This window comes from Mesoplodon mirus (genome assembly GCF_964341445.2).
Source record: "Mesoplodon mirus genome assembly, chromosome: 10".
In the NCBI taxonomy this organism is placed as follows: Eukaryota; Metazoa; Chordata; class Mammalia; order Artiodactyla; family Ziphiidae; genus Mesoplodon; species Mesoplodon mirus.
The window spans coordinates 34,001,393-34,029,101 of record NC_138986.1 but is presented as its reverse complement, the minus strand read 5'-3'; the positions used below and the strand labels follow the sequence as shown (position 1 = coordinate 34,029,101).

General features: G+C 36.1%; 1 protein-coding gene across 4 annotated transcripts in view; it reads right to left on the bottom strand.

The window, feature by feature from the left end:
- PTPRK (protein tyrosine phosphatase receptor type K) overlaps positions 1–27,709 on the bottom strand; it is a 572,360-nt gene that overhangs the window by 423,463 nt on the left and 121,188 nt on the right. For all 4 annotated transcript variants that reach the window (XM_082633381.1, XM_082633383.1, XM_082633382.1 and 1 more), the window contains exon 2: positions 18,862–18,984. In XM_082633381.1, the coding sequence (XP_082489507.1) occupies positions 18,862–18,984 (123 nt within the window). The remainder of the gene's footprint in view (positions 1–18,861; positions 18,985–27,709) is intronic.

Below are 27,709 nucleotides of genomic sequence, written 5' to 3'. Positions count from 1 at the left end.
GGTGAACTTCTGATACATTCCATACACAGGTGTTCCCACAAAATGCTTCCCTTTTTAACATTTTTATCAGCAGAATGATTCTTGATTTAATATCCAACTTAATAGAGATACCTCTCAATACAAAGATTTTTGGCCAATATTTTTTCTGAAAAGATATTTTTACTTATGGCTCAAAACATCAATATACTTGATAAATAAAACCATGCATGGCAAGAGTTGTGAGTTACATCCAAATACAGTAAAACATCAGAATTGTGTAAATATTTTGAAAAGCTCAGAGTGACTACAAGTGGTATGTGTGCAGATATAATGAATATAAAGCAATGTATTACATACAAAAAAACTCTGTAATAAATTTAGTTATTTGGATCATAATAATTTTCTTGGATCAGGAAAAAATTTTTTCAAGCATTATACCACCTACTTTGATAACCTATTATGTATGCTATGTTTCAGCTACATTTTAATTAACTGATCAGGCATTTTGGTTAGCAATCTAACACATTACATTTTTTCCCATTTAAAATAATAGGAAATTGACTCCTTGTTATTTAACATTCTCACATAGAATATCCACTTTTCAGAAACAGACTTTTGACATTAAGTGGAGATGCCTATGAACCAAGGGATGACCTATTATGTGCAAGGGAAAAGATAGAAAGTTTGTCTTAAAAGAAAAAATTAGTATAATTGTTTTAGAATGTTGAAAGAAATTAGTCCAGGTAAAACTTCAGTGGATATAAGAAACTGTAACAAGTTTGCAGAGGAAAATGTATTTATTTTGGAGTATTTTTGAAGTATAATACCTGCAAATAATGTGTCCTGAAAAGAGGCGATGAACTGTGTTGAAAACTTTGGCTCAGTATTGACAGGCTTTTTTGTAATTTTTTTTTTAGCTTTTACTACCAAACATCACATTAATGCCAGACTAGAATTATGTTTTCTTTCTGTTAAAATAACAAATTGATCTTAGCAATTTCAATCTCCTCTTAAAAAGAGGCTGTAAAAATTATTCCCAACTTTCTGTGTAATTTGAGCAGAGATTCTGTACCTCTACAGATAACTTCTTTTGTGCATTAAGCTGATTTTATTATGGTTTTGATTTTTAAAAACAAACACAACTTCATTACTTCTAGAAGAGTTTTCTTATAATTACATTATATTTTATTTTTAAATACTAAATATTAATAGAAATTAATATAATTACTATGGTAATAAATATTACTATGAGTAATATTAAAATATTTATACCATTCTTTGTTCTCAGACACCTATGCTACTGTCTTAGTCAAGTGACTAATCTCCTGCAATAAATCGTTTGATTCTGCCTGCATAATAAGACCCTAAATTCAGAAAAATAAAAATTTCAAAAAGCCTTTCCTCATAAACTGTGAAGTTTCCTATGGGGCTTTGGACAACCAGAAAGATTTGTTCCCTTGACTTATGAGACCACAGAAACTAAAAATAATTGTTTGGTATGCTCCATATATTTCAACCATCTTTTTTTGTTGTTGTTTTTAACAAGAATTATCTTTAGAGAGCATTTATGATCATAAGGGGGAACTGTTAAAAAAAGCTCCAAAACTTGGAACTAGGCAAAAGAATGACTATATATCCTTCACCCAAGAATTAGCTGATTCTTTAATTGTATGTACCTTTGTCTGAGTCACTATTCATTACGGATTAAGACATGTCATAAATCTGTGAGAGAAGATGTTAATTTGCAGAAAGCTCATGGCAATACAAACTTAAACGAGAAAAATACAAATAAATTTTGTCTAGTAGAGCAGCAAATGATTTCTGTTTGGTAGTAAAGATAACCTCAAAGGTTTCAAATGTATGGCCTTGATAGACATTAATTTATTTAGTATAAAATTAGGAATCTTACTTCAGCATTCTTTCTTTCAGTGACTATAAATGCCTCCCTTGTTCCTATAATCTTTTGAACCAGCCTTACTATATTGCTGGTTCCTGAATTAATGAATTAAATATATCTTTAGCATGTGTTCATTTACATTATATAATACTTCAGTCATTTTTAGGTTTTGAGTTTTTATAAACTATGTTGACTTATTTCTTCTATGTCATAAGAAAAAAGAGAGAATATAAAAACTCTCAATAGTAACAACTGTGGTTAGAAAACAAATTTACTAAGGTGGGAAGATTTCCTATTTCTCAAGTTTCCGATACAGTAAATGCTTTGAAATCAAGGAAAAACTCACACTAGGCTGACAAGCATTAGAGAATATCATGCTGCTATAATAACTGCTTTATTTGTTCACTCTTCTAAATCTCACAGCTGCTGAATTCTACTACCTACATATCTCTTCTACTATATCTGCATTAGGTAGTTTTGTAATGGGCACCATTGTTTACCTACCCAGTATCCTCCCGTCCTTACTCCATTACAACCTGGCTAGCCACATGTACCAGGAGAAACCGGCATTAACTTCAACCTCAGCTCCAATCAGGGGAGGAGGACAGGCTTTATAGTATCAGCCAATCATGTCTTATTCTGCTCATCACTGATTGGTTTAGGCACAGATATGGGACATAATTTTGGCCAGTTGGACAAAAAGAGAAATCTGTTGATGAGTACCTCAGAAAAGTTCTTTACGTTGATTAAAAAAATAAAAACAGACATAATGAAGAGACAACCTCTTTTTCTTCATGTCTGAAATTAATACCTAGAAGAGCTGCAGATCTTATACCCATGAGGGGAGCGAGCCTGAGATTAAAAGATGACCTTAAGAGTAGAGGAGCAGAGAGACCAAAGAACCTGGAACCTTGAGGACATCACTGAACCACTTAATTAGACAATCCTGGACCTCCTGTTATGTGAAAGCAGCTTTCCTTATTTATGGTTTAAAGACATTTTGAGTTGGGCTTTCCATTATTTGGAGCTGGAGAAAGCATGAGAGATATAACTTTTGCCATACTTCCAAGTCAGCCCTAAAGCTTTTTTTCCTGTATTCTCTAAAGAAGGATCTGTACTCCAATTTGTTTACATAGAGTTCAAAATTGAGATCTTTCTACTATATTTCTACATACCTGGATTCCCAATCTTGAGTTTCCCAAGACATGAAACCTCTGGAAACTTACTTGACCTCTAGGAACCTCAGTTCCCTCATCTATAGCAAGCGTTAATACATACCTGAAAGGGCTTTTATGAGAATTAAATGAAATGTTATATAAAAATGCCTACGAATGGGCTTCCCTGGTGGCGCAGTGGTTGAGAGTCCGCCTGCCTATGCAGGGGACACGGGTTCGTGCCCCGGTCCGGGAAGATACCACATGCCGCGGAGCGGCTGGGCCCGTGAGCCACGGCCCCTGAGCCTGCGTGTCCGGAGCCTGTGCTCCGCAACGGGAGAGGCCACAACAGTGAGAAGCCCACGTACCACAAAGAAAAAAAAAATGCCTAGGAATGGATAGAATTGGTCAGAAAAGCATTTTTTTAAAATTATCTATTAAGTCTAACCTAGCTTGGATAAAAACCACACACTCAAAACATAATTTTTAAATAGCCAGATTTGCCATTCTACTTTTCAATTTAATTCACCAACTATTTCAGAACTGGAGAAGGGAGGGAGGTACAGAAATATATAATTGACTTGATGAAATTTGTGGAACTGTCCTATTTAATTTTATTCTCATAAACGACAAGAAGCAGGTCAGCATATCTTTTTATTGTCCCGAGGTGAAGATTTCATGATGCTGCTGGCATTTATAAGTTGTCATGTGCTCTAAATATATAAAACATTCACTTTTGTTGAGAAATATTTCTCAATCAATAATTTCCTCTCTGAAGTAGGGGGAAGAGGTCTGTCAACATACCACCATACTCGCGACATATATAAGGTTGGAAAACTGACAGTCTTCCAAGATTTCCAAAGTATCTTTTTATGTAATGATAAATATATATGCATAGCTCTATATTTTTCACATTGTTAACTATATGAGAAAATTAACATCACATATTTTTAAATAATCTCTAATTTAATCACTTAGATTTCATTGCTTTTTTGCATAATTATTTCCCCAGTCATTCTTCTTGTGTTTGAAGACAAAGCTTTTAAGCTGAGAGTGTCTAAGAGAGTTCTTTAGCCATCATGAGGCAAGTTTATTTTTAGAGAGGAAAGTATAAGGTCGTAACTGTACTTTCAGTCACACACCCCCCAAGGAAAAGTAATTTTGTTTCCTTGGGCCATGTATTGATTTTAAGGCATATGTTAAAGGTGACTGCATAGTCTTTGAGATTACTCTGTATTCTTAGCCCTAATTCATTTAGGAGGTTGGAAGTTCTCTAGCACTGACACCAATATTAATTTCTTTTCTTCTTTTTTTTTTTTTTAAATACTGGCCTGTTTTCTTCCCCTGAGATATATCAGGACATATCTAACCTAGATACATTTCATACTTGAAATAACAGGAAAATATTCCTGTCTCAGCATGCCATTTCTGTCCACTGTAATTTGGATATTCTTCATGCTGCATTTATGTCCACGAGGGTAATAGTACTTACATTAAAAACTGGCCCTCATGAAGTAGCTCACCCTTCACGTAGTCCTTTACAGCCTTTCACTCTCTGACCCTGTACTGCCTCCAACTCCCACTGTTTTTAATAAGCAACTCAAATGTGGTAAACTGTCTTCTCTGTGCTGAGGGCAAAAGCACCAGCAGACACATGATGACATGGTTTTGGAAGAGCACATGGAAATAAGCCCATAATTCTAGTCCTAAAATACCCCATTGCAAAGTCCTAAGATTATTTTCAAACCCTAACCTTTAGTATGAGTTCTTTAGTCCAAAAATTTTTCTTCTACCATACATGCTCTAATGAGACAGCAGATAATATATGCCTTTCAAAAGGTTTGCTTAGACAGCCATGCAGCAAGTATTCATCAAATAACTAAAAATAACATAGAGGTAAATCAAAAAAAACGACAAAGCATCTCACTAGGGGGTGGGAATGTCACGGAGGAAACCCTGAAGCTCGGCAGAAATTCCAAACAACAGCGAGTCTCAGATTTCATTTCATATGATGATAAAGACAGAATCATTTAAAGCTTTTAAATTTTGGAAAGAAACAGTATTTTAAATGAAGTAGTAGGAAATCATTCTGCATTAAATCTAATATATAGCTCACTTTATACAGGATTTAGAGATCTAAGACCAAGTCAAGGAAATTTATCAGCTACACTACATCTATGAAGCAGGATGGCACTGTGGCAAGAGTAACTGTGATATTAGACAAACAGACCTAACTTCAAACTCTGCCCCTCGGTTGCTTTCAGCTAGCTATTTACTCTACTTATGTCTAAAATGTCAATAATTTTGTAAGGTTCATGTGAGGATTAAAAATATATCTCATGCTCCTGGTATAGTAAAACCCAGTAAACTACCAGTAAGTCACAGGTAATGGTAGCAAGTACCCTCATTTCAGAGATGCTTATCTGAAAGTGTTTGGTGTGCATATAACCATTGTTTGCAAAATGTCTCTTGGAGCCTTACTTCTGTGACTGTTTTTCAGAGAAGCCATCTTGATGGAGCTGGAAGGTAGAGAGGAAACGGGTAGAGGAGGGAGGTAGGGAGTACAAAGCAAGCAGGTTCTGGAACCAGTGGCTCCTTGTTATCAATTTTACATATTTGAGGGCTGAGAAGTATTGTTTTCAAAAAAAGAACTCTACCAGGGATTCCCTGGTGGAGCAGTGGTTGAGAGGCCGCCTGCTGATGCAGGGTACACGGGTTCGTGCCCCGGTGTGGGAAGATCCCATATGCCGTGGAGCAGATGGGCCCGTGAGCCATGGCCACTGAGCCTGCACGTCCAGAGCCTGTGCTCCGCAACGGGAAAGGCCACAACAGTGAGAGGCCCATGTATCGCAAAAAAAAAAGAACTCTACCATTTTTTTTTAACCTGAAAATCAAATGGTTTTGATGCATAACCTTTCGGCTTTAAAGTTCTGAGGTTTTCAGGCTCTGTCTCTTACCTTTTCCCTCTCTCTCCTTCTTGCCACCCTTCCGTTCTTCTCCCCACTACAACCCATCTCTCAAGTTCTCCTTAAGACAACAGCACAGGTTCATAACACACACTATCCTTGTTAGTATTCACAGACAATAATAACTAGATGACAAACAGAAAATAAACCAACATTTTGGCCTGATTTCCTCTATCCTGTGACATAAACAAAACCAGCAATAACACTGCAACTCAATATCTCTTAACAAACACTATACGCACATAACTTCATTCTACAGTTCAGTGCCATATTTTGGCTCTGCTGGATTTGCTGTCAAATAATTGTTAATTCAGTATGTGAAAATTTTGCAATTATGACCTTGTACAAACACATGCCTTGAGAGGGCAGACAGCAAAAGCAAGAATAACTACAATACTGCAGCCTGGGGAACGAAAACCACATTTGCAGCAAAATAGACAAAATGAAAAGGCAGGGGACTATGTATCAAATGAAGGAACAAGATAAAACAACTATATGAAGTGGAGAAAGGCAACCTTCCAGAAAAAGAATTCAAAATAATGACAGTGAAGATGATCCAGGACCTCGGAAAAAGAATGGAGGAAAAGTTCGAGAAGATTCCAGAAATGTTTAACAAAGACCCAGAAGACTTAAAGAACAAACAACTAGAAAAGTAAAGAACAAAAAACAGAGGGCTTCCATGGTGGTGCAGTGGTTGAGAGTCCGCCTGCCGATGAAGGGGACGCGGGTTCATGGCCCAGTCCAGGAAGATCCCACATGCCGCAGAGCGGCTGGGCCCGTGGGCCACGGCCGCTGAGCCTGCGCGTCCGGAGCCTGTGCTCCACAACAGGAGAGGCCACAACAGTGAGAGGTCCATGTACCGCAAAAACAAAAAACAAACAAAAAAAGAACAAAAAACAGATGAACAATAAAATAATGGAAATGAAAAATACACTAGAAGGAATCAATAGCAGAATAACTGAAGTAGAAGAAGGGATAAGTGACCTGGAAGAAAGAAAGGTGGAAATAACTGCCATGGAACAGAATTAAGGAAAAAAGAAATGAAGACAATCTCAACCTCTGGGACAACATTAAACACACAAACATTCGCATTATAGGGGTCCCAGAAGGAAAAGAGAGAGAGAGAGAAAGGACCCGAGAAAACACTTGAAGAGATTATAGTCAAAAACTCCAACAAGGGAAAGGAAATAGCCACCCAAGTCCAGGAAGCACAGACAGTCCCAGGCAGGATAAACCCAAGGAGAAACACACCGAGACACACAGTAATCAAATTGACAAAAATTAAAGACAAAGAAAAATTCTTAAAAAGCAGCAATGGAAAAATGATAAATAACATACAAGGGAACTCCCAGAAGGTTAACAGATGATTTCTCAGCAGAAACTCTACAAGCCAGAAGGCAGTGGCATGATATATTTAAAGTGAAGAAACGGAAGAACCTACAACCAAGATTACTCTACCCAGCAAGGATCTCACTCAGATTTGATGGGAGAAATCAAAAGCTTTACAGACAAGCAAAAGATAAGAGAATTCAGCACCACCAAACCAGCTCTACAACAAATGCTAAAGGAACTTCTCTAAGTGGGAAACACAAGAGAAGAAAAGGACCTACAAAAACAAACCCAAAACAATTAAGAAAATGGTCATAGGAACATACATATTGATAATTACCTTAAACGTGAATGGATTAAACCCTCCAACCAAAAGACTCTGGCTCACTGAATGGATACAAAAACAAGACCTATATATATGCTGTCTATAAGAGACCCACTTCAGACCTAGGGACATATATAGACTGAAAGTGAGGGGATGGAAAAAGATACTCCATGCAAATGGAAATCAAAAGAAAGCTGGAGTAGCAATACCCTATCAGATAAAATAGACTTTAAAATAAAGAATGTTACAAGAGACAAGGAAGGAAACTAAATAATGATCAAGGGATCAATCCAAGAAGAAGATCTAACAATTATAAATATATATGCACCCAACATAGGAGCACCTCAAAACATAAGGCAACTGCTAACAACTATAAAAGGGGAAATCGACAGTAACATAATAATAGTGGGGGACTTTAACACCTCACTTACACCAAGGGACAGATCATCAAGACAGAAAATTAATAAGGAAACAGAAGCTTTAAATGACACAAGAGACGAGATAGATTTACCTGATATTTATAGGACATTCCATCTGAAAACAGCAGATTACACTTTCTTCTCAAATGCACATGGAACATTCGTGAGGATAGATCACATCTTGGGTAACAAATCAAACCTCAGTAAATTTAAGAAAATTGAAATCATATCAAGCATCTTTTCTGACCACAACACTATGAGATGAGAAATCAATTACAGGGAAAAAAACGTAAAAAACACAAACACATGGAGGATAAACAATAGGTTACTAAATAACCAAGAGATCACCAAGAGGATAACCAACAGGAAATCAAAAAATAGTAGAGGGCTTCTCTGGTGGTGCAGGGGTTGAGAGTCCGCCTGCCAACGCAGGGGACGCGGGTTCGTGCCCCAGTCTGGGAGGATCCCGCGTGCCGCGGAGTGGCTGGGCCCGTGGGCCATGGCCACTGGGCCTGTGCGTCCAGAGCCTGTGCTCCGTGGCGGGAGAGGCCTCAGCAGTGAGGGGCCCACGTACCGCAAAAAAAAATTAGTAGAGACAAAAGACAACAAAAACACGACGATTCAAAAATGATGGGATGCAGCAAAAGCAGTTCTAAGAGGGAAGTTTACAGCAATACAAGCCTACCTCAAGAAACAAGAAAAATTTCAAATAAACAATCTAACCTTACAGCTAAAGGAGAACTACAGAAAGAAGAACAAAAAAAACCCAGTGTCAGTGAAGGAAAGAAATCATAAAAATCAGAGCAGAAATAAATGAAATAGAAACAAACAAAACAATAGCAAAGATCAATAAAACTAAAAGCTGGTTCTTTGAGAAGATAAACAAAATTGATAAATCTTTAGCCGGAATCATCAAGAAAAAGAGGGAGAGGACTCAAATCAATAAATTTAGAAATGAAAGAGTAGAAGTTACAATGGACACCGCAAATACAAAGCATCGTAATAGACTACTACCAGCAACTCTATGCCAATAAAATGGACAACCTGGAAGAAATGTACAAATTATTAGAAAGGTATAACCTTCCAAGACTGAATCAGGAAGAAATAGAAAATATGAACAGACTAATCACAGGTAATGAAATTGAAACTGTAATTAAAAATCTTCCAACAAACACAAGTCCAGGACCAGACGGCTTCACAGGTGAATTCTAACAAACTTTTAGAGAAGAGCTAACACCAATCTTTCTCAAACTCTTCCAAAAAAATTGCAGAGGAAGAAACACTCCCAAATTCATTCTATGAGGCCACCATCACCCTGATTCCAAAACCAGACAAAGATACTACAAAAAAAGAAAATTACAGACCAATATCACTGATGAATATAGAGGCAAAAATCCTCAACAAAATACTAGCAAACAGAATCCAGCAACACATTAAAAGGATCATACACTATGATCAATTGGGATTTATCCCAAGGATGCAAGGATTCTTCAATATATGCAAATCAATAATGTGATACAGCATATTAACAAATTGAAGAGTAAAAACTATATGATCATCTCAATAGATTCAGAAAAAGCTTTTGACAAAATTCACCACCAATTTATGATAAAAACTCTCCAGAAAGTAGGCATAGAGGGAACCTACCTCAACATCATAAAAGCCACATATGACAAACGCACAGCAAACATCATTCTCAAGGGTGAAAAACTGAAAGCATTTCCTCTAAGATCAGGAACAAAACAAGGATGTCCACTCTCACCACTCTTATTCAACATAATCTTGGAAGTCCTAACCATGCAATCAGAAAAGAAAAAGAAATAAAAGGAATACAAATTGGAAAATCACTGTTTGCAGATCACATAACACTATACATAGAGAATCCTAAAGATGCCACAGAAAATTATTAGAGATAATCAATCAATTTGGTAAAGTTGCAGGATACAAAATTAATGCACAGAAATCTCTTGCATTCCTATACACTAACACTGAAAGATCAGAAAGAGAAATTAAGGAAACAATTCTATTCACCATTGCAACAAAAAAGAATAAAATACCTAGGAATAAACCTATCTAAGGAGGTAAAAGACCTGTACTCAGAAAACTATAAGACACTGATGAAAGAAATCAAAGATGACACAAACAGATGGAGAGATATACCATGTTCTTGGATTGGAAGAATCAATATTGTGAAAATGACTATACTACCCCAAGCAATCTACAGATTCAATGCAATCCCTATCAAATTACGAATGGCATTTTTTACAGAACTAGAACGAAAAATCTTAAAATTTCTATGGAGACACAAAAGACCCTGAATAGCCAAAGCAATCTTGAGGGGAAAAAACAGAACTGGAGGAATCAGACTCCCTGACTTCACACTATACTACAAAGTAACAGCAATTAAGACAATATGGTACTGGCACAAAAACAGAAATATAGATCAATGGAACAGGATAGAAAGCCCAGAGATAAACCCATGCACCTACGGTCAACTAATCTATGACAAAGGAGGCAAGCATATACAATGGAGAAGACAGTCTCTTCAATAAGTGGTGCTGAGAAAACTGGACAGCTACATGTAAAAGAGTGATATTAGAATGCTCCCTAACACCATACACAAAAATAAACTCAAAATGGATTAAAGACCTAAATGTAAGACCAGATACTATAAAATCCTCAGAGGAAAACATAGGAAGAACACTCTTTGACATAAATCATAGCAAGATCTTTTTTTGACCCACCACCTAGAGTAATGAAAATAAAAACAAAACAAAAAAAATAGGACCTAATGAAACTTAGAAGCTTTTGTACAGCAAAGGAAACCATGAACAAGATGAAAAGACAACTCTCAGAATGGGAGAAAATATTTGCAAACGAATCAATGGACAAAGGATTAATCTCCAAAATATGTGAACAGCTCATGCAGCTCAACATTAAAAAAGCAAAAAACCCAATCCAAAAATGGGCAGAAGATCTAAATAGACGTTTCTCCAAAGAAGACATTCAGATGGCCAAGAGGCACATGAAAAGCTGCTCAACATCACTAATTATTAGAGAAATGCAAATCAAAACTACAGTGAGGTATCACCTCACACCAGTTAGAATGGGCATCATCAGAAAACCTACAGACAACAAATGCTGGAGAGGGTGTGGAGAAAAGGGAACCCTCTTGCACTGTTGGTGGGAATGTAAATTGATACAGCCACTATGGAGAACAGTATGGAGGTCCCTTAAAAAACTAAAAGCAGGGTTTCCCTGGTGGCACAGTGGTTGGGAATCCGCCTGTCAATGCAGGGGACACGGGTTCGAGCCCTGGTCTGGGAAGATCCCACATGCCGTGGAGCAACTAGGCCCATGTGCCACAACTACTGAGTCTGTGGTCTAGAGCCTGCGAGCCACAACTACTGAAGCCCATGTGCCTAGAGCCCGTGTTCCACAACATGAGAAGCCACGGCAATGAGAAGTCTGCACACCGCAACGAAGAGTAGCCCCCGCTCGCCGCAACTAGAGAAAAGCCCGCGTGCAGCAACGGACACCCAACGCAACCAAAAATAAATAAATAAATAAATAAATTTATATATAAAAAAAATAAACTAAAAGCAGAATTACCATATGACCCAGCAATCCCAGTACTGGGCATATACCCAGAGAAAACCATAATTCAAAAAGACACATGCACCCCAATGTTCATTGCAGCACTATTTACAATAGCCAGGTCATGTAAGCAACCTAAATGCCCAGTGACAGACGAATGGGTACAGAGATGTGGCACATATACACAATGGAATATTACTCAGCCATAAAAAGGAAGGAATTCGGGTCATTTGTAGAGATGTGGATGGACCTAGAGACTGTCACACAGAGTGAAGTAAGTCAGAAAGAGAAAAACAAATATCGTATATTAAAACATATATGTGGAGTCTGGAAAAATGGTACAGATGAACTGTTTGCAAGGCAGAAATAGAGACAAATTTTAGAGAACAAATGTATGGACACCAAAGGGGTAAAGCGGGGGGATGTGGGGGGATGAATTGGGAGACTGGGATGGACATATATACACTAATATGTATAAAATAACTAACAATAACCTGCTGTATAAAAAAATTAAAGTAAAGTAAAAAATAAAAAATAAATAAAAATCAATTAAACAAAAAAGAAACACATGCCTTATTATCAATTGTCTACAAGAGGGTAATGGAAATATTAGGCAAGGTGAGCCACTCATTTTAATGAGTGACAAAGGTTCCCAGAGAGATAGACTATAGGTTAGAAATGGTAAGATAACACAAAAACTCCCTTGAAATGTCTTAGATATATTAAAATATGATACACTGGATACTAATATTATTTAGTAAATTTTGTCTAAGTCTTTTCTTAGAAAGCTAAGAGACTATTATCATTACATAGAAAAACTTAGCTGAAATTCTGTTAGTTATATATGTTATCATATAAATCAAATATTTTATTCAATTTTCACTATATAACACTCTCAGAAGAAAGCCAGGCACAAAATCATGAGACCCATGCACGCTCACCATTGAATACAAAACACATTTAGTTTCTACAAATAGATATTGAAGAAAGCAAGCCTTATTTTAACAACCTGGCTAATAATTTATGTTTAAACTCTGGGATAAAAAAAAAAAAAGAAAGAAAAAAAGGATGCACAGTTCTAAAAATAATATGTAAATATAAAGACACATTTCATTTCTTATCGTTCTCAGTGTAATGCCATTTGCTCTCTAAATTTTAGTTTGAGGATTTGATAAGGGGGCAAAATTGAGATCTAGTAGGGCCTTAAACTACTGAATCACACCTCGCTAAGCTTTACAACAAAGGAGGAATGGTTTCTTACTTCAATCTTCAGATTAATTTTATGACAAAGGCCTTTTAGATACACAGATAGATACACAGATACACAGACAGAAAGAATGTCTATTCTATTCCATTTTACAGATGGAACTCTGTATAGTGATTTACATTATTATCAGTGAAAAGTACCAAATTCAAGGTAGGATACAATGTAGCATAATTCTAAGCTGTCAAATGGGTACTCTAGAGACTCTAAAATTCAATTAGTCATTTTACAAAAACCTGTTAAGAAGTAAAAGCAGTTATAATTACTCTTGAAGATAAATGTATTGAGATGTCAATCATGATCTCTATGCTCAGATCTAGGTCAGAACATGTAGTAAAATTATCCAATGAATTTGTTTCATGATGTCACAAGTATAAAGGAACATCTGACAAACAAGGTCATGAACACAGATATATTTGAGATAGAAGAACCATTCCAGCTCCCTGCAACATTTCTCATTCTCTATGGATTTGATTTTTATAGACTAGACTTTTGAGGAGTAGAAGATTGGGATTAATTTGACTAGCAAAAGACAAAAGAAAGAGCGAGATCCTAAAAGGGAGCTCCTTCTTTAGTATTAATAACATTTAAAATTATATCCAAAATAAATAGGTGAAATCATTTATAAAGGCAAAGCTAGGGCTTCCCTGGTGGCGCAGTGGTTGGGAGTCTGCCTGCTAGTGCAGGGGACACGGGTTTGAGCCCTGGTCTGGGAGGATCCCACATGCTGTGGAGCAACTAGGCCCGTGAGCCACAACTACTGAGCCTGTGCCTCTGGAGCCTGTGCTCCACAACAAGAGAGCCCGCGATAGTGAGAGGCCCGCGTACCACGATGAAGAGTGTCCCCCGCTTGCCACAACTAGAGAAAGCCCTCGCACAGAAACAAAGACCCAACACAGCAAAAATAAATTAATTAATTAATAAACTCCTACACCTAACATCTTCTTTAAAAAAAAAAAATACTATAATAGCAATTGAAATACGTACCAAGTACAGTGGGAAGCATATCTGAATGTGAGGATAGAAGAAATATTATATAAAAAGCTCCATGCCAACCAGGAAAATCTTCCCAAACAGATGGAACTTAAGTAGACATAGTAAGAATGGATAGGAGTTTGGTGAGTGGTAAGTGAACAGAGAATTGTCTCAACAGAGGGAAGAGAACATACAAAGGCTCAGAGATGTCAAAGATCATATTATCTTTGAATGTGAGGGAGGGGGTCCAGGTTGGTGAGAAAAAAGGAGTTTGAGCCCATCTGAGGTATCCTATTACATATCTTTCATTCTAAACTATAACATTTTTAAATTCTTAGTCTAGTTTCCCCAAAGTGTCCTTGTGAGCCTTGGTTTTATTTACTCTGTTTTTTGCCATTTTCTATTGCCATATAAGATACACAGAGGAAAGTACACAGCTCATAATTGTACAGCTCAATGACTTTCAGTTTGAGTATACCTGTGAAAACACCATCCAGATCAAGAAAGACTGTACTACCAGCATCCAGAAGCCCCCTTCATGCCACCTTCCAAGCACTAACCATCCCCAACCCCTGCCAGCCCTTCCTGGAGGTAAATAATACCCTGACTTCTAACATCATCAATTTGTTTTGCCTGGTTTTGAAATTTACATAAATGAAATACAGTACATTATCCTTTTGTGTTTCTTTCCCTCAAGATTATGTGTGTGGGGCCTCCCTGGTGGCGCAGTGGTTGAGAGTCCGCCTGCCGATGCAGGGGATACGGGTTCGTGCCCCGGTCTGGGAGGATCCCATGTGCCGCGGAGCGGCTGGGCCCGTGAGCCATGGCCGCTGAGCCTGCGCGTCCGGAGCCTGTGCTCCGCGACGGGAGAGGCCACAACAGTGAGAGGCCCACGTACGGAAAAAAAAAAAAAAAAAAAAAAAAAAAAAAAAAAGATTATGTGTGTGAAATTCATCCATATCATATATGGCAACAGTTTGTTCACTTACATTGCAGTGTAATATTCCATTATGTGACTAATCACCATTTATTTATTCATTGCACTGTTGACAGACATTTGGATTGTTTTCAGTTTGGGACGATTTTGGATACTGATGCTGTAAATACTCTTGTACATGTCATCTGGAAAACATATGTACTCAGTTCTGCTGGGCATATACCCCAAAATGGATCTGTTGGGTCATTAGGCTGTACAAAGTGGTTGTACAGATTTATACCTGACCATAGTACAGTATATGAAGAGTTTTACTTTCTCCATACTCTCACCAACACTTGAAATTTTGATTTTCATCTTTCTGCTCAGTGTGTAGAAGTTTCTCATTGTGGTTTTAATTTGTATTCCTTTGATGACTGAGTTGAGCAGGTGCTCACACCTTCGTATGATTTTTGGTCATTAGGATATACTCATTCTTTTGCATGCTATTTTTTTTTTTCCAGTACGCGGGCCTCTCACTGTTGTGGCCTCTCCCATTGCGGAGCACAGGCTCCTGACGCGCAGGCTCAGTGGCCATGGCCCACGGGCCCAGCAGCTCCGCGGCATGTGGGCTCTTCCCGGACCGGGGCACGAACCCGTGTCCCCTGCATCGGCAGGCAGACTCTTAACCACCAGGGAAGCCTTGCATGCTATTTTAAACATACTTAGCTGGCCTTTCAGCCACCATCATTGTCATCTGACAAAGGCAGTTTTGCTGAAGAACACTTTAAGCAATTATTGACAGCATTACATCTTCAAATGAGAAGAAATAATTTTCTTCTTTTCTACCCATCTTCATTCTTTTCTTATTCTTTTCTCTCTTTTTTTTTAAATTAATTAAGTTATTTATTTTTGGCTGCGTTGGGTCTGTGTTGTTGCGCGTGGGCTTTCTCTAGTTGCAGAGAGCGGGGGCTACTCTTCATTGTGGTGTGCGGGCTTCTCATTGCAGTGGCTTCTTTTGTTGTGGAGCATAGGCTCTAGGCACGCGGGCTTCAGTAGTTGTGACTTGTGGGCTCTAGAGCACAGGCTCAGTAGTTGTGGCACGTAGGCTTAGTTGCTCCATGGCATGTGGGACCTTCCCAGACCAGGGCTCAAATCCGTGTCCCCTGCATTGGCAGGTGGATTCTTAACCACTGCGCCACCAGGGAAGCCCAATTCTTTTCTTATTCTAATCTATTTATTCACCCTCTCTTTCATCTTCCTGTCTACCTTTTCATTCCAAAAAGATCAATAAACAAAAGTCAATTAACAATGTCCAAGTATTGTAAAGAGAGTTCAGTAACAAGTTTGCATCACAGGTCCAGCCTTCTTACTTTCGAGTTGGTAAATGTTTGAGTTCTCTTTTTTTAATAATTGAAAAAAGTAAGCATTAACATTTACTGACTATTTACTTTAAAATAAATTTATCATTCATAAATTTTTAATAAGATAAATCTAAATGTCTCCTTTTTCCCAATTTATGAATAGATAATGTTCAGTGATCATTTTAAAGGAATATCAGAAGGAAAATGAAAAAAACAGTATAGATTGTAAAAAGAGAACAGTAAAAGAAGAATATATACATGGATGCTTTCTTTCACCTTCTCTGAAAGCCAAACACAAATTATATTTGGCAAAAATAAAGTGGCTGTGACCTTTTTCCCTCCTCTGTATGATTAATTAATTAATGTCCTATTAATTGGAAGATGTGGCTGAATTTCTACCACTTTCATTTTCTGTGCACATCATCCCGTACTGTAACCACCGATTAAGCTGTTCATCAAAGGTGAACCAGCAAGGTCACCTGAGCAGTATCTCTTCAGCTATTCATTACCCATCTTCAATAGTAATTAACAATGGTAACATTTCCATAAATCAACATCTTTCTGATTGTTCTCTGATGATAAACAGTCAAAATATGTGCATCCCAGCCTACCCTTTTTACTTTTATATAAAAAATTCAGTCTAAATGTACCACAGAGAAAACTCAGCTGAAATATTACAGGAGTTTCTTTAATTAAAATGTACCAGAGAAATAAGGTTATGTACCTCTGACAGAAAAATACAAACCTACTTATACAACTAAATGAGTCTAAAACAAACAACCCAATCAAAAAATGGGCAGAAGACCTAAATAAACACTTCTCCAAAGAAGACATTCAGATGGCCAGTAGGCACATGAAAAGATGCTCAACACCATTAATTATCAGAGAAATGTAAATTAAAACTACAATGAGGTATCACGTCACATCAGTCAGAATGGCCATCATTAAAAAGTCCACAAACAATAAACACTGGAGAGGATGTGGGGAAAAGGAAACCCTCCTACACTGTTGGTGTGAATGTAAACTGGTACAGCCACTATGGAGAGCAGCATGGAGGTTCCTTGTAAAACTAAAAACAGAATTACCGTATGATCCAGCAATCCCGCTCCTGGGCATATATCTGGAAAAAACCATACTTCAAAAAGATAATGCATCCCAATGTTCATAGCAGCACTATTTACAATAGCCAAGACATGGAAGCAACCTAATTGTCCACTGACAGATGAATGGATAAAGAAGATGTGGTATATATGTGTACATATATACACATACACACACACAATGGAATACTACTCAGCCATAAAAAAATAATGAAATAATGCCATTTGCAGCAACATGGATGGACCTAGAGATTGTCATACCAAGTGAAGTAAGTCAGACAGAAGAAGACAAATATCATATGATATACTCATATGTGGAATCTAAAAAAAATGATACAAATGAACTTATTTATAAAACAGAAACAGACTTAGAAAACAAACTTATGGATACCAAAACAGAAAGTCTGGAGGTGTGGGGGGATAAGTGACAATTTAGAATAAAAAGTAGATTTAATTCACCCTACTCTCAAACAGTACATCACAGTGTGGACCAATAAGAAAAATTAGTTATAAAGTGTATATAATCATGATTAAAATACTGAAAATATATTTTAAAACTTAAGTTACTAATAATAGGCAATCATCCCATCAATTATGTATGATAATATACTATAATAAAGTGATTACATATTATTAAATAGTAACTAATGAATTACATTATTAAATATAATTATATTGTATATTATATATGTGAGCATAATTATATTCCATGCGTATTTCTAAATTTTAGAAAAATAATTCATTCTCTTTAGTAAAGTATTTTAAAATTCCTATCTGCATTTTCAATTTCTCAATTTAATAAGTTATTGGTAAACATATATGCACAGAGCTTGGAATTAATTCAAAATTAATATGCAGAATTGAAGGCACAAACATTAGTCTGCTAGTGTATACAATGGTATGTATATGTTAATATTCTATGTCAGTTAAGAGAAAACACAAACTGGCTTAAACAATAAGAAGATGTTCTATTTCACAAAACCAAACTTCAAAGGATATAACAAGGTCAAGGTAAAGAAAGTAGGGCTCGGCCCTATTTTTCTATTATCCACTCAAAAAAGATCTCTCCGTTTGACAGTTTGGTCTCCAGGCTGCCTCTCCTCAGAGCCACTGGCATGTTCATGGCCAGTGGAATGAGATAAGCTCTCTCCCTACCATGAAATAAAGATGTTTCCCTTCAGTCTGATTAGATAAAATCTTGTGATTTAATAGAATAGGTAGTAAGTGAGCTGAACTCATTTTTAGACTATTTGGCTTGTTCTTCATTTTATTTATTTTTTTATTTCTTGGTTTCATTTCCATTTTGCTTTTTTATTGAACAGGGGAAAAAAAACTAATGTTTCTATTTTTCCAGAGTTAGAGATAATGAAGATACAGTGAACATTCTTGAGGAAAATAGGATTATATAAAGTTACTGAGGGAAAGGCAAAGAATCCATCAAGGGTCTTTGATGGGGTCAATCAGTTTGACCACACTAGTTTATTATAATAATTAAATTCTTGTACTATACCTAACATAAGAAAATGCTACACATTCCAGACAGATTTTTCCAACACTGGATAAACAGAAGGATTCTCACCTTGTGGCATCTCGGGTGGCAGATAATGAGGTTCTTGAGCACTAACATGAACCCATTCAAAGTCATCATATAGATCCTGGTGGTAATCACAAACTCCCAGACCATCATCAAAAGTACAGCCACCTGAAAGGGGAAAAGAAGAACTACTGTTACATTCTAAACAGTAGAATGTGCTGGAGAAGAAAACATTATACTGAAATGTACAATGTGGTACTCATAAATTTAATAATAAATGGTACTCCTATTTATCACTATTTTCATTAAATGTTCACATAAAATGAAATTTCTATCCGTATCTTGTGTGAATTAGATAGTGGTTTGAGCCTCAGAAGTAAGGCTGAGATTTTTAGATATGAATAATATTAGAAGATATATGTAATAGTGAGGCTTTCCGGAAATATACAAACCACCTGCAATCTAAATAGTTTTTAACAACTTTAGCAGGGAGAAGGGGAGGAAAGAAAAAAGTGAAAATGGTCTTTCTTTATACAGCAAGTTCAAAAAGGTGACGTTAATAATTAAATTTACCAAATTTATTGCTTTAGAAGAACACTTTGAAATCTACTCATAATAGCAAATGAAATACTTACAGCTTTATGAGATCTAAAGTGTTTGAGGTCAGTGAAACATGCTTCCATACTTCATTTAGATTGCTTTCACACACAATTACGACTTAAAAGTGAGAAAAACTGAACGAAGCATAAAACTGATCAGATTAGCCTACAATCTCTCTCACTACTTCCACTTTATTTAATAATCTCTTTTTTAAAAATGGAGGTAGCCTTTCCCCATTACATCAGTCATTTTTTCTGGCTTTATTTTCTGGGGTAATTTTATGGCAGAAGTAGAATAATTACTTTTGCTTCTCAGCCTACATATACAGGCACACACAACTCAACATATTTAGTTTATTCAATTCATGAAAATCAGAACTGGCCTATATGTCTAATATTGAAAGAAAATGGATTAGAACTAATGAAAATTCAGCAGTAGGTTTAATGAGAAAAACCAATAACCTGTCTCCCTTCAAGTAGCTTATTTGTTTAGTTTCCACGGGGATCTCTGTGAAGAAGCTCAGTGAATTCTCTGACCAAACAGCAGGCTAGGGGGTGGTAAACTTCAGGCCTATAAATTCTTCTCTGTAAACAGAGAATTCACTTTCCTCATCAAAAATTTATCAATCTGAATATGCAAAAAAGTTATAGTCCTCACCAATGACAGAGACAAGCCAGCATTACAGGCAAAGAAGGCAAAAATCAGAAATGTCCAGATGACACTATGGCCCAAAGAACCTTTTTCAAAAGTGGAATATATATATATATATATATATATGGGTATCCTTGAATCACTCTTATGACCACATCAATCCTTTAAAATAACCAAACTTCAGCAGCTTGAAAGCTTAATGTTGTCTTTTAAATACGCCTAAAACAGCCTTTATATAAATGCTCTCATGAAAAATGATTTATTTTTTAATTTAAAATTAATCAATGAAAAGAGGTTGCTAGGAAATGAATCTTCACATAGCAAGGGGATAGTTTTTCTCAAAATATAATTTGCTCTCACAATCCTAAAATGACTTACTGCTGTGCAACCCATACCTTTAGGGCTTCCACTGACCTTTGTAATAGTGTCAGTGACCTCCTTATATAAATTTAAACTACCAATGGAACCTACATTGGCTCATTTGGAAGACAAATGGGCTTAATTGCTGTCCTTCATGGCCATTGTTAATTTTAGACTCCAGGATTCTTATTAGCAATAACAACTAGGAAAAGCTATACAAAATAAGTGGGTCAACCTCTGTTATTTGCTGCACTTCACTCCCATATCAGTCAAGAGTCTTGGGGAAAGTTCCTGGTCGATCTGAGTTGAGTGATAGAAGAATTTTTTAAAGACGACTTTTTATTTTATAATTTACAATAAATTCTAATCTAAGAGGTACAATATATCTATCCACCACATGTGTAACATAGGAATAAATCTTTGGTAAAAGATGTTTTGAATCTTTTTGTAAAGAATTTTGTATTTCAAAGTTAAGGACTAATACAGTGTATCAAACTGGGTATAAAAGATACAAAAAATACTATTATTGGCCTGATGAATGGGATAGAGAGACATGCATGGGAGAGTATATATATATATACATATATATATATACGTATATATATATATATATATATATATATATATATATATATATATATATATATATATATATATATATATATAAAATACAGCATGTTACAAGGGATCATAACAGTATGACCAAAGTCACAAAGAACACAAATGAGAAATGAATTGGCTACCTATACCTGAGTTGGTTTTGGAAGGCTTCATGGAGTTAGGCCTAAAGATGAGGAAGGATGTGCCAGGCCAGAAAGGAAATTGGATTGAAATTAGAAAAAAAGCAAAAGCAAGGGCATAACAAATCTAAAGAAACATGAGATGTTGGAGAGTCTCAAATAATCTCAAATAATTCTGTGTAATGAGCATGAAAAGTAGGTAGGGGACAAAATAGAAACAAAACTAAATATGAAAGATTTTTAGATACTATAAAACATTTAGATTTTATTCTATAATTGTATGAAGCCATTAAAGGATTTTATCCAGGAGTATGACACAATTCAAGCCACATTAATAATAATAATGATAACAACAATAATAACAACAGCTATGTAGCGTTTAAAGAGTAATGGGGGAAAACGGAGGTAGATAATTTGGTTCAACCTTACAACAGATAGCACATAATATAATTTGAGCTAATTCCATTTTGCATAATCCCAGTTTACCATTTAAGGCTCACTAGAAAGCCCTAAAAACAAAGTCTTCTTTAATACATAGTCTTCTATACACATGCTCCTCTGTTTAGACATTTTTACATATAGTATTATGATCTATTTAAAAGAGAAGTAGCAAGGTTCTAATTCATAAACAAAAACATAATTTATGAATTTAAAGTTTCACTGAGCTAGACAAAAGGAGGCAATACTGAAATGGTGCTCAAGAAATGTCCTGAGGCAGAGGGGATGAAAATGAACAAGGAAACACCTTACATTTTCAGTTTTTGTATTTGCTACTGGTGACAGGACTACAGGGAGTACAGCAAAATCATTTCAGCAAAACGGCAACTGCAAGTTCCTTGACCCTTGGAGGAAAATTACTTCAGAAGAGCCATTTCACAGATTGCTAATTCCTCTATACCAGTCTGTCAGCTAAAGGACAGATCTTTCACTGCAACAGTCTGCTTCCACTATGACAACCCATTTGTGGGGCTTTGCAAGCTGTTCACCTGAAAATAAAAGTCAAGCTAATTTGGACTTGCCTGAATTTCTTTACATTCCTAAGCAACTCAAAAGACAGATACTAAGAAACATTAGGTACAAAAAATAGAAGTATTCCTATCCCCAAAATTATATTGCCTAAACATCTAGCATTTAGTGAGATTCTTGAGTGTTTATTTAAACAGACAGTTCTATGAGAGAGTATGGAAATAGAGATTCTTTCTGTGGAATCATAAAAGAATGAATACTAAACTCAAATCCCTTCTGATATCAAACTTTTCAATAAAACCCAGGGTCAGGTTAATTTAGAACAAAGTTGAATTGGAAAAAAATAAAAGGTCAGTAAGGCCCTGGACAACTGTGAACATTTTATGGAGGACATTCTTTTGAAAGCTATTGTGCTAGGACCTTCCACATTCTCCCCTCCAAGGCACCTATGCAGCCTTAATTTTCTGATTGAATCTAATAGCAAGAAACACACAGAATTATCTTTCATGGTTCTTTACTACTTGTAAAGAACAAGCTCATTTAGCTCAAGATACAGATCATTTTTGTTTTTATTTTCTTAAAATGATTGGAATATACAGGGTTTTGAAAAGTAAGAGTAAAGTCCTAGACAAAATATGTTGGCAAATGCAATGTCCTTAACACTTGTTTTATGACCCTCTAAAATGGGCAAATTAATATTTTCCAATTGTGAATTAAGCTGTGATACACAAATTTGCTCATGTAAGTGATCATCAACTTTGAAATAATCTTTCTTCCATTAAGAACACATTGAAAGATTAATATATGTCACATTAGGACACATGAAATACTGAATTAAACTAACTTTGAATAGATCATCTTTGTCTATGCTAATCAGAACCATAATATAATTTTACTGGTATAAGCCCCAAAACTCATTACAAAGAAGGTGATACATTTCACACAAAAAAATTTAAAAGAACAGACAAGTAACTTATTACTGAATCTCTTAAATGTAATTCCATTCATAATCTGAGTCAATATTGTCTTCTCCCAGAAAAGCAGATTTTTACAAAGTGTAAAAATTGATGCTTTTAAATAAAGTTCATATTTCCTCTGAAATCTACTGGGATATCTTAAAATATTTTTTTTTCCTTTCAACTTTTGGGAATATTGAAGATACAAAATAAGAATTGACTTATCATAGTCAATGCTTAGGAAGTTTACCTCCAGTCTAAGGATAAACAATGCTTGTTCTCAATTTAAGTACTGAAATTCAAATAGGAAAAAAAATCCAAGTAGATGCAAAGGACGAATGCCTTTGAGGTCATAAGTATGAGTCACTGGTCTTAATGCGACACTCTGGTTCAATAACAAAGAAGATCTAATGAAGAAAAACAAGAAAATTGATGAATAAGAGTTCCTTAAAAGATAACAACTTCAGATCCAGAAAAAAACTATTTTGCCCTGCTAGTAGTTAAGTAGTAGAAGAAAATATTATTTGAGCCTAGCTCCTCCATAAAGGAAAAGGAACTTGAAACACATTATGGAAATCCAAACCCAACATTTATTGATAGATATAAATGACTCTTAATGATGAGAGAAGAGCACATTTCAAACACACCCATAAATTATCTAATTGTTCATCTCTAGAGTTCCATTTCTAGCCAAGAATATATGTTTAATACATACAATCCAAGATTATTTAGCTAGTAAGACTTCTATTCAAATTGTCTATGATTTGAAGCAAATGCTATACTCCAATTGACTGAATAATCTTCTTTTAATAAGACTAAATTAACCAGAATAGAAAAATAAGTCCAGTTTTACTCCCCTCCATCCTTGCAGAGAAGCAATATTAACATCTCCTCAACTTCAATTAGGAAGACTTAAGGAATTTTAAGGAACTGGTACATACCACCACTCAGATGGTAGAAGAAAGAGACAGCATTTCTAGATGAAGCATAGAGAGATGGCTAAGCACATATACAGCTTTCCTATTTTATTTCTTTGAGCTTCAATTTCCTTCCCAATAAAATCAAGATAATAATAGCTATAGTACAGTTGTATGAGGATTAGTGATAATGCATGTAAAGCCCTTAACACTCAACAAGTTTTTTTTTTAACAGCACCTTATTTTTTCATGTTCCATTCTTAACAGTGTACTCTGTATATATGCTATACAAATGCAAACCTATGCACATATTAAACAGCAAAAGTCAAAGAAAGAAACTTATGGTTTCCATATAGTTTATCCAGAAAGACTAAAGAGAGTTCCCATAAAGACAATATTATCATATTACCATTACCCAGTTTTCCCTGAACACTCATCAGACATGCTTTCAATAAGGAAACACCTTATTTTAGATCAAGGGTCAGCAAACTTCAACTGTAAAAAGCCAATTAATAAATATTTAGGTTTGGCAGACCATATCATTTCTGTCACAACTACATAACTGTTGTCATTGTAGCAAGAAAGCAGCCACAGAGAATACCTAACAAATGGGTACGGCTGTGTTCAAATAAAACTTTTATGGGACTCACTGGTGGTCCAGTGGTTAAGAATCCGCCTTCCAATGCAAGCGACCTGGGTTCAATCCCTGGTTGGGGAACTAAGATCCCACATACCGCAGGGCAACTAAGCCTGCACGCTCTAGAGCCCGTGCACCACAGCGAGAGAGAAGCCTGTGCGATGCAACTAGAGAAGCCCAGGTGCCGCAATGAAAGATCCCGCATGCTGCAATGAAAATCCCATATGCTGCAACTAAGACCCGATGCAGCCAAATAATAATAAAATTAAATTTTAAAAAAACTTTTATTACAAAAACAGGTGGCAAGCTGGATTTAGCCATCAGGCCATAGTTCACCAACCCCTGGGTTAGATCACTCTGATCTTAAGTATCCTTGAAAATTATAGGTAGTACACAGTCTGGTTAAAAGCATACAAACAAGGGTCTTTGATTTCTGCATCACCTCCATATGACTTGATTTTCTTTCTCATATATCAAGACGAGTGGCAATAGGCCACAGCCAGGAAACTCAAACTGGAAATGGGGTCTGAATGACAGTTCTACATCTAAAACCAAATCAGATTGTCTGGCTGGACAGAGGTCTAAATCAGAAAGTGAGAATATGAGAGAGCTTTCAAGGTCCCGTAGTCTGGGCTTCAAGCTTTTCAGACAACAAAGGGAAATATATTTTACACTGTGACCCAGCATATATCGATACATACATACATGCATGCAAATAGTCAAATATACAGTATGTGTGAACACAAATACATTTATTCACTCAATCATTTATTATCTCCAACTATGGGCCACTAGTCGGGTGCTCTTTCTGTAAGTGAAATAAAATTAAGAGTAATTGCGTGAATCAGGGAAGTATTGGGTTGGCCAAAAAGTTCATTCAGGTTTTTCCATAACTAACTTTTTGGCCAACCCAATAGACATGAGAAAAAGAAAACAGGATGGCAATCCTCTGTTTCCAAAACACACAAGCATATGTCCATTGTGGGAGGGTACCCAGAAGACAGATGTAAGCAATCCAAGTCTCTATGCCTAATTTTCAGGTCTCAGGTACAAGCTGAGGTCCAAAAATAAGCCTTTGAGACCTGGGCAGCCCTGACAGTACATATGTGACTTCATCCAGCCTCATTATGGAGCTAATGGATGATTACATGCCAAACAGCCATAGAAATGATTTCACAGATGAAAAGAGGTTTATTAAAATGTAAAAGAAACATATTAATAAAAAGTACCTCATACTAGAAAAAATTAAAATTTCCCAGAGTTACAGAGAAAGAAAGTGTCAGAGTCAGGATCTGAACCCAGGTACTATATAGCTTCTTTACTCTTGACCATGACATTAAATGGCTCCTCAAATGAAGTGTGATTAGACATCTTCAGAATCATACAGTACAGCTCCCTTCAATCAGCATAACCTCAAGCTATTGCTCAACAAAGGGAGCACTACCCATCTCACCCAGGTGATAGTACGGGGTGCTGCATCCTTTGTGGACAAAATGTAGTAACCTTTCAACCATATTACATGTCAAAGTCTCCTAGACTTGATGCCAGCAATAGGAAAGGTTCTTTATTGGACAGAGCTATAAAAGCCAGGCTGATTAACTCGTAACTTCAGCAAAGAATTGTATTTCAACACAGTGACTTAAGGCTAAGAATGTATATGATCATAGCACTGTCCTATCACTCTTACTTGGCAACCTTCACTTTCACATCATCTCCCCTAAAACACGTATAAACAAGTGGCTTTTCTATCTTTAAAAACATTAAAATAAATCAAAAGCAATTTTGTTCTGGCAATTTTTGCAGTAGCCCTGACATGAATCCTAGGATAAGAAACCAGGTGTTTTTGCAAAGATCATTAATGTATTTACCCAAGTTTCTTTTCCTATTTTTCATCATTTTTTTCTATTCCAGTAAAATCTCATCTATTTTGTCTAGCGTTAGATACACAATCTAGAGAAACCCATTGAACAAAGTAATAGAGAGTAAATGTACTGAAAAATAAAATTCACAACTGAAACCATATTTACATTTTGGTAAAACTGGAAACCATCCAAGCTCACATTTAAACATTTCTTTGTTTTGTTTTCTTTCTCATGGAGGGATTCCTGGGGGGCTCCACTTCACCCATATCAGACACATTCTGGCTTATTTCAGCAGTTGCTCCTGACTCAGCTCAAGCATGATGGGTGATGGATCATTTTTCATTTATGAAGGGAGTTCTGCAAAATGCTGAAGCCATGTAAAACAGAATTCCATAACCCAACCTCCTAGAGGAAGGGCAAAGATCTGCCTTGAGGTTTTGAATTCAAAATTTTATAGCAGGTTGGCAAAGGAATCAAATATGCTCAGCTACATTTTAAGAAGTTCAACAGTTCGGTTTTGTAAGACTGAAATACACTTCAAAAAAAATAACTAATTTAGTTAATTAAAATGCATCTTTAAAGTAAAAAGAAAAAATTATTTTTTCATTGATATGAAGCCCCTTTCCTATTGAAATGTTTCTAGACTTGGTGTAATATAGAAGGTATACAGGTCAATGTTTGGGTTTCCACAGTTCTTAAAATATATTCTTAAGAGTAAAGATAGTTCTTTCTGCCATTTTCTTTATTTAGGAAAAAAAAGCTGGACATTATCATTTCTATCAGTATATTAACTACTGATTTCAGATGTAGTAACCAGTTCTTTCATTCTAAGCATCATTTAAGCAGTCAGTTTGGCCTTTTACCAAGTCCACAGCAAAGAAGCCACTCACCCAAACACAGGAAATCCTTACATTAATATTGAGTGATGTTAGAGACCTTGTTGTCAGAGATCTCTACCCCCTTTCTCATAAAGGAAGTAATCGGGGCTTTAACTAATGTTTTGGTGAGACTTTTACTAGCCTTTAAAAACTTCAACTTCTGAGCAAGTCAGTGTTGAAGGCTGAATTATAACTTTCTCTGCTCAAATTTCCTTTCTCAGGACAGTGCATATGGTTACCATTTAGTGGAATCACCACATAAAATAAAGATCCCTCAACCAGCAAAAACCAATGCTCAACACAGACATTTAAGTGATATGTAAGTC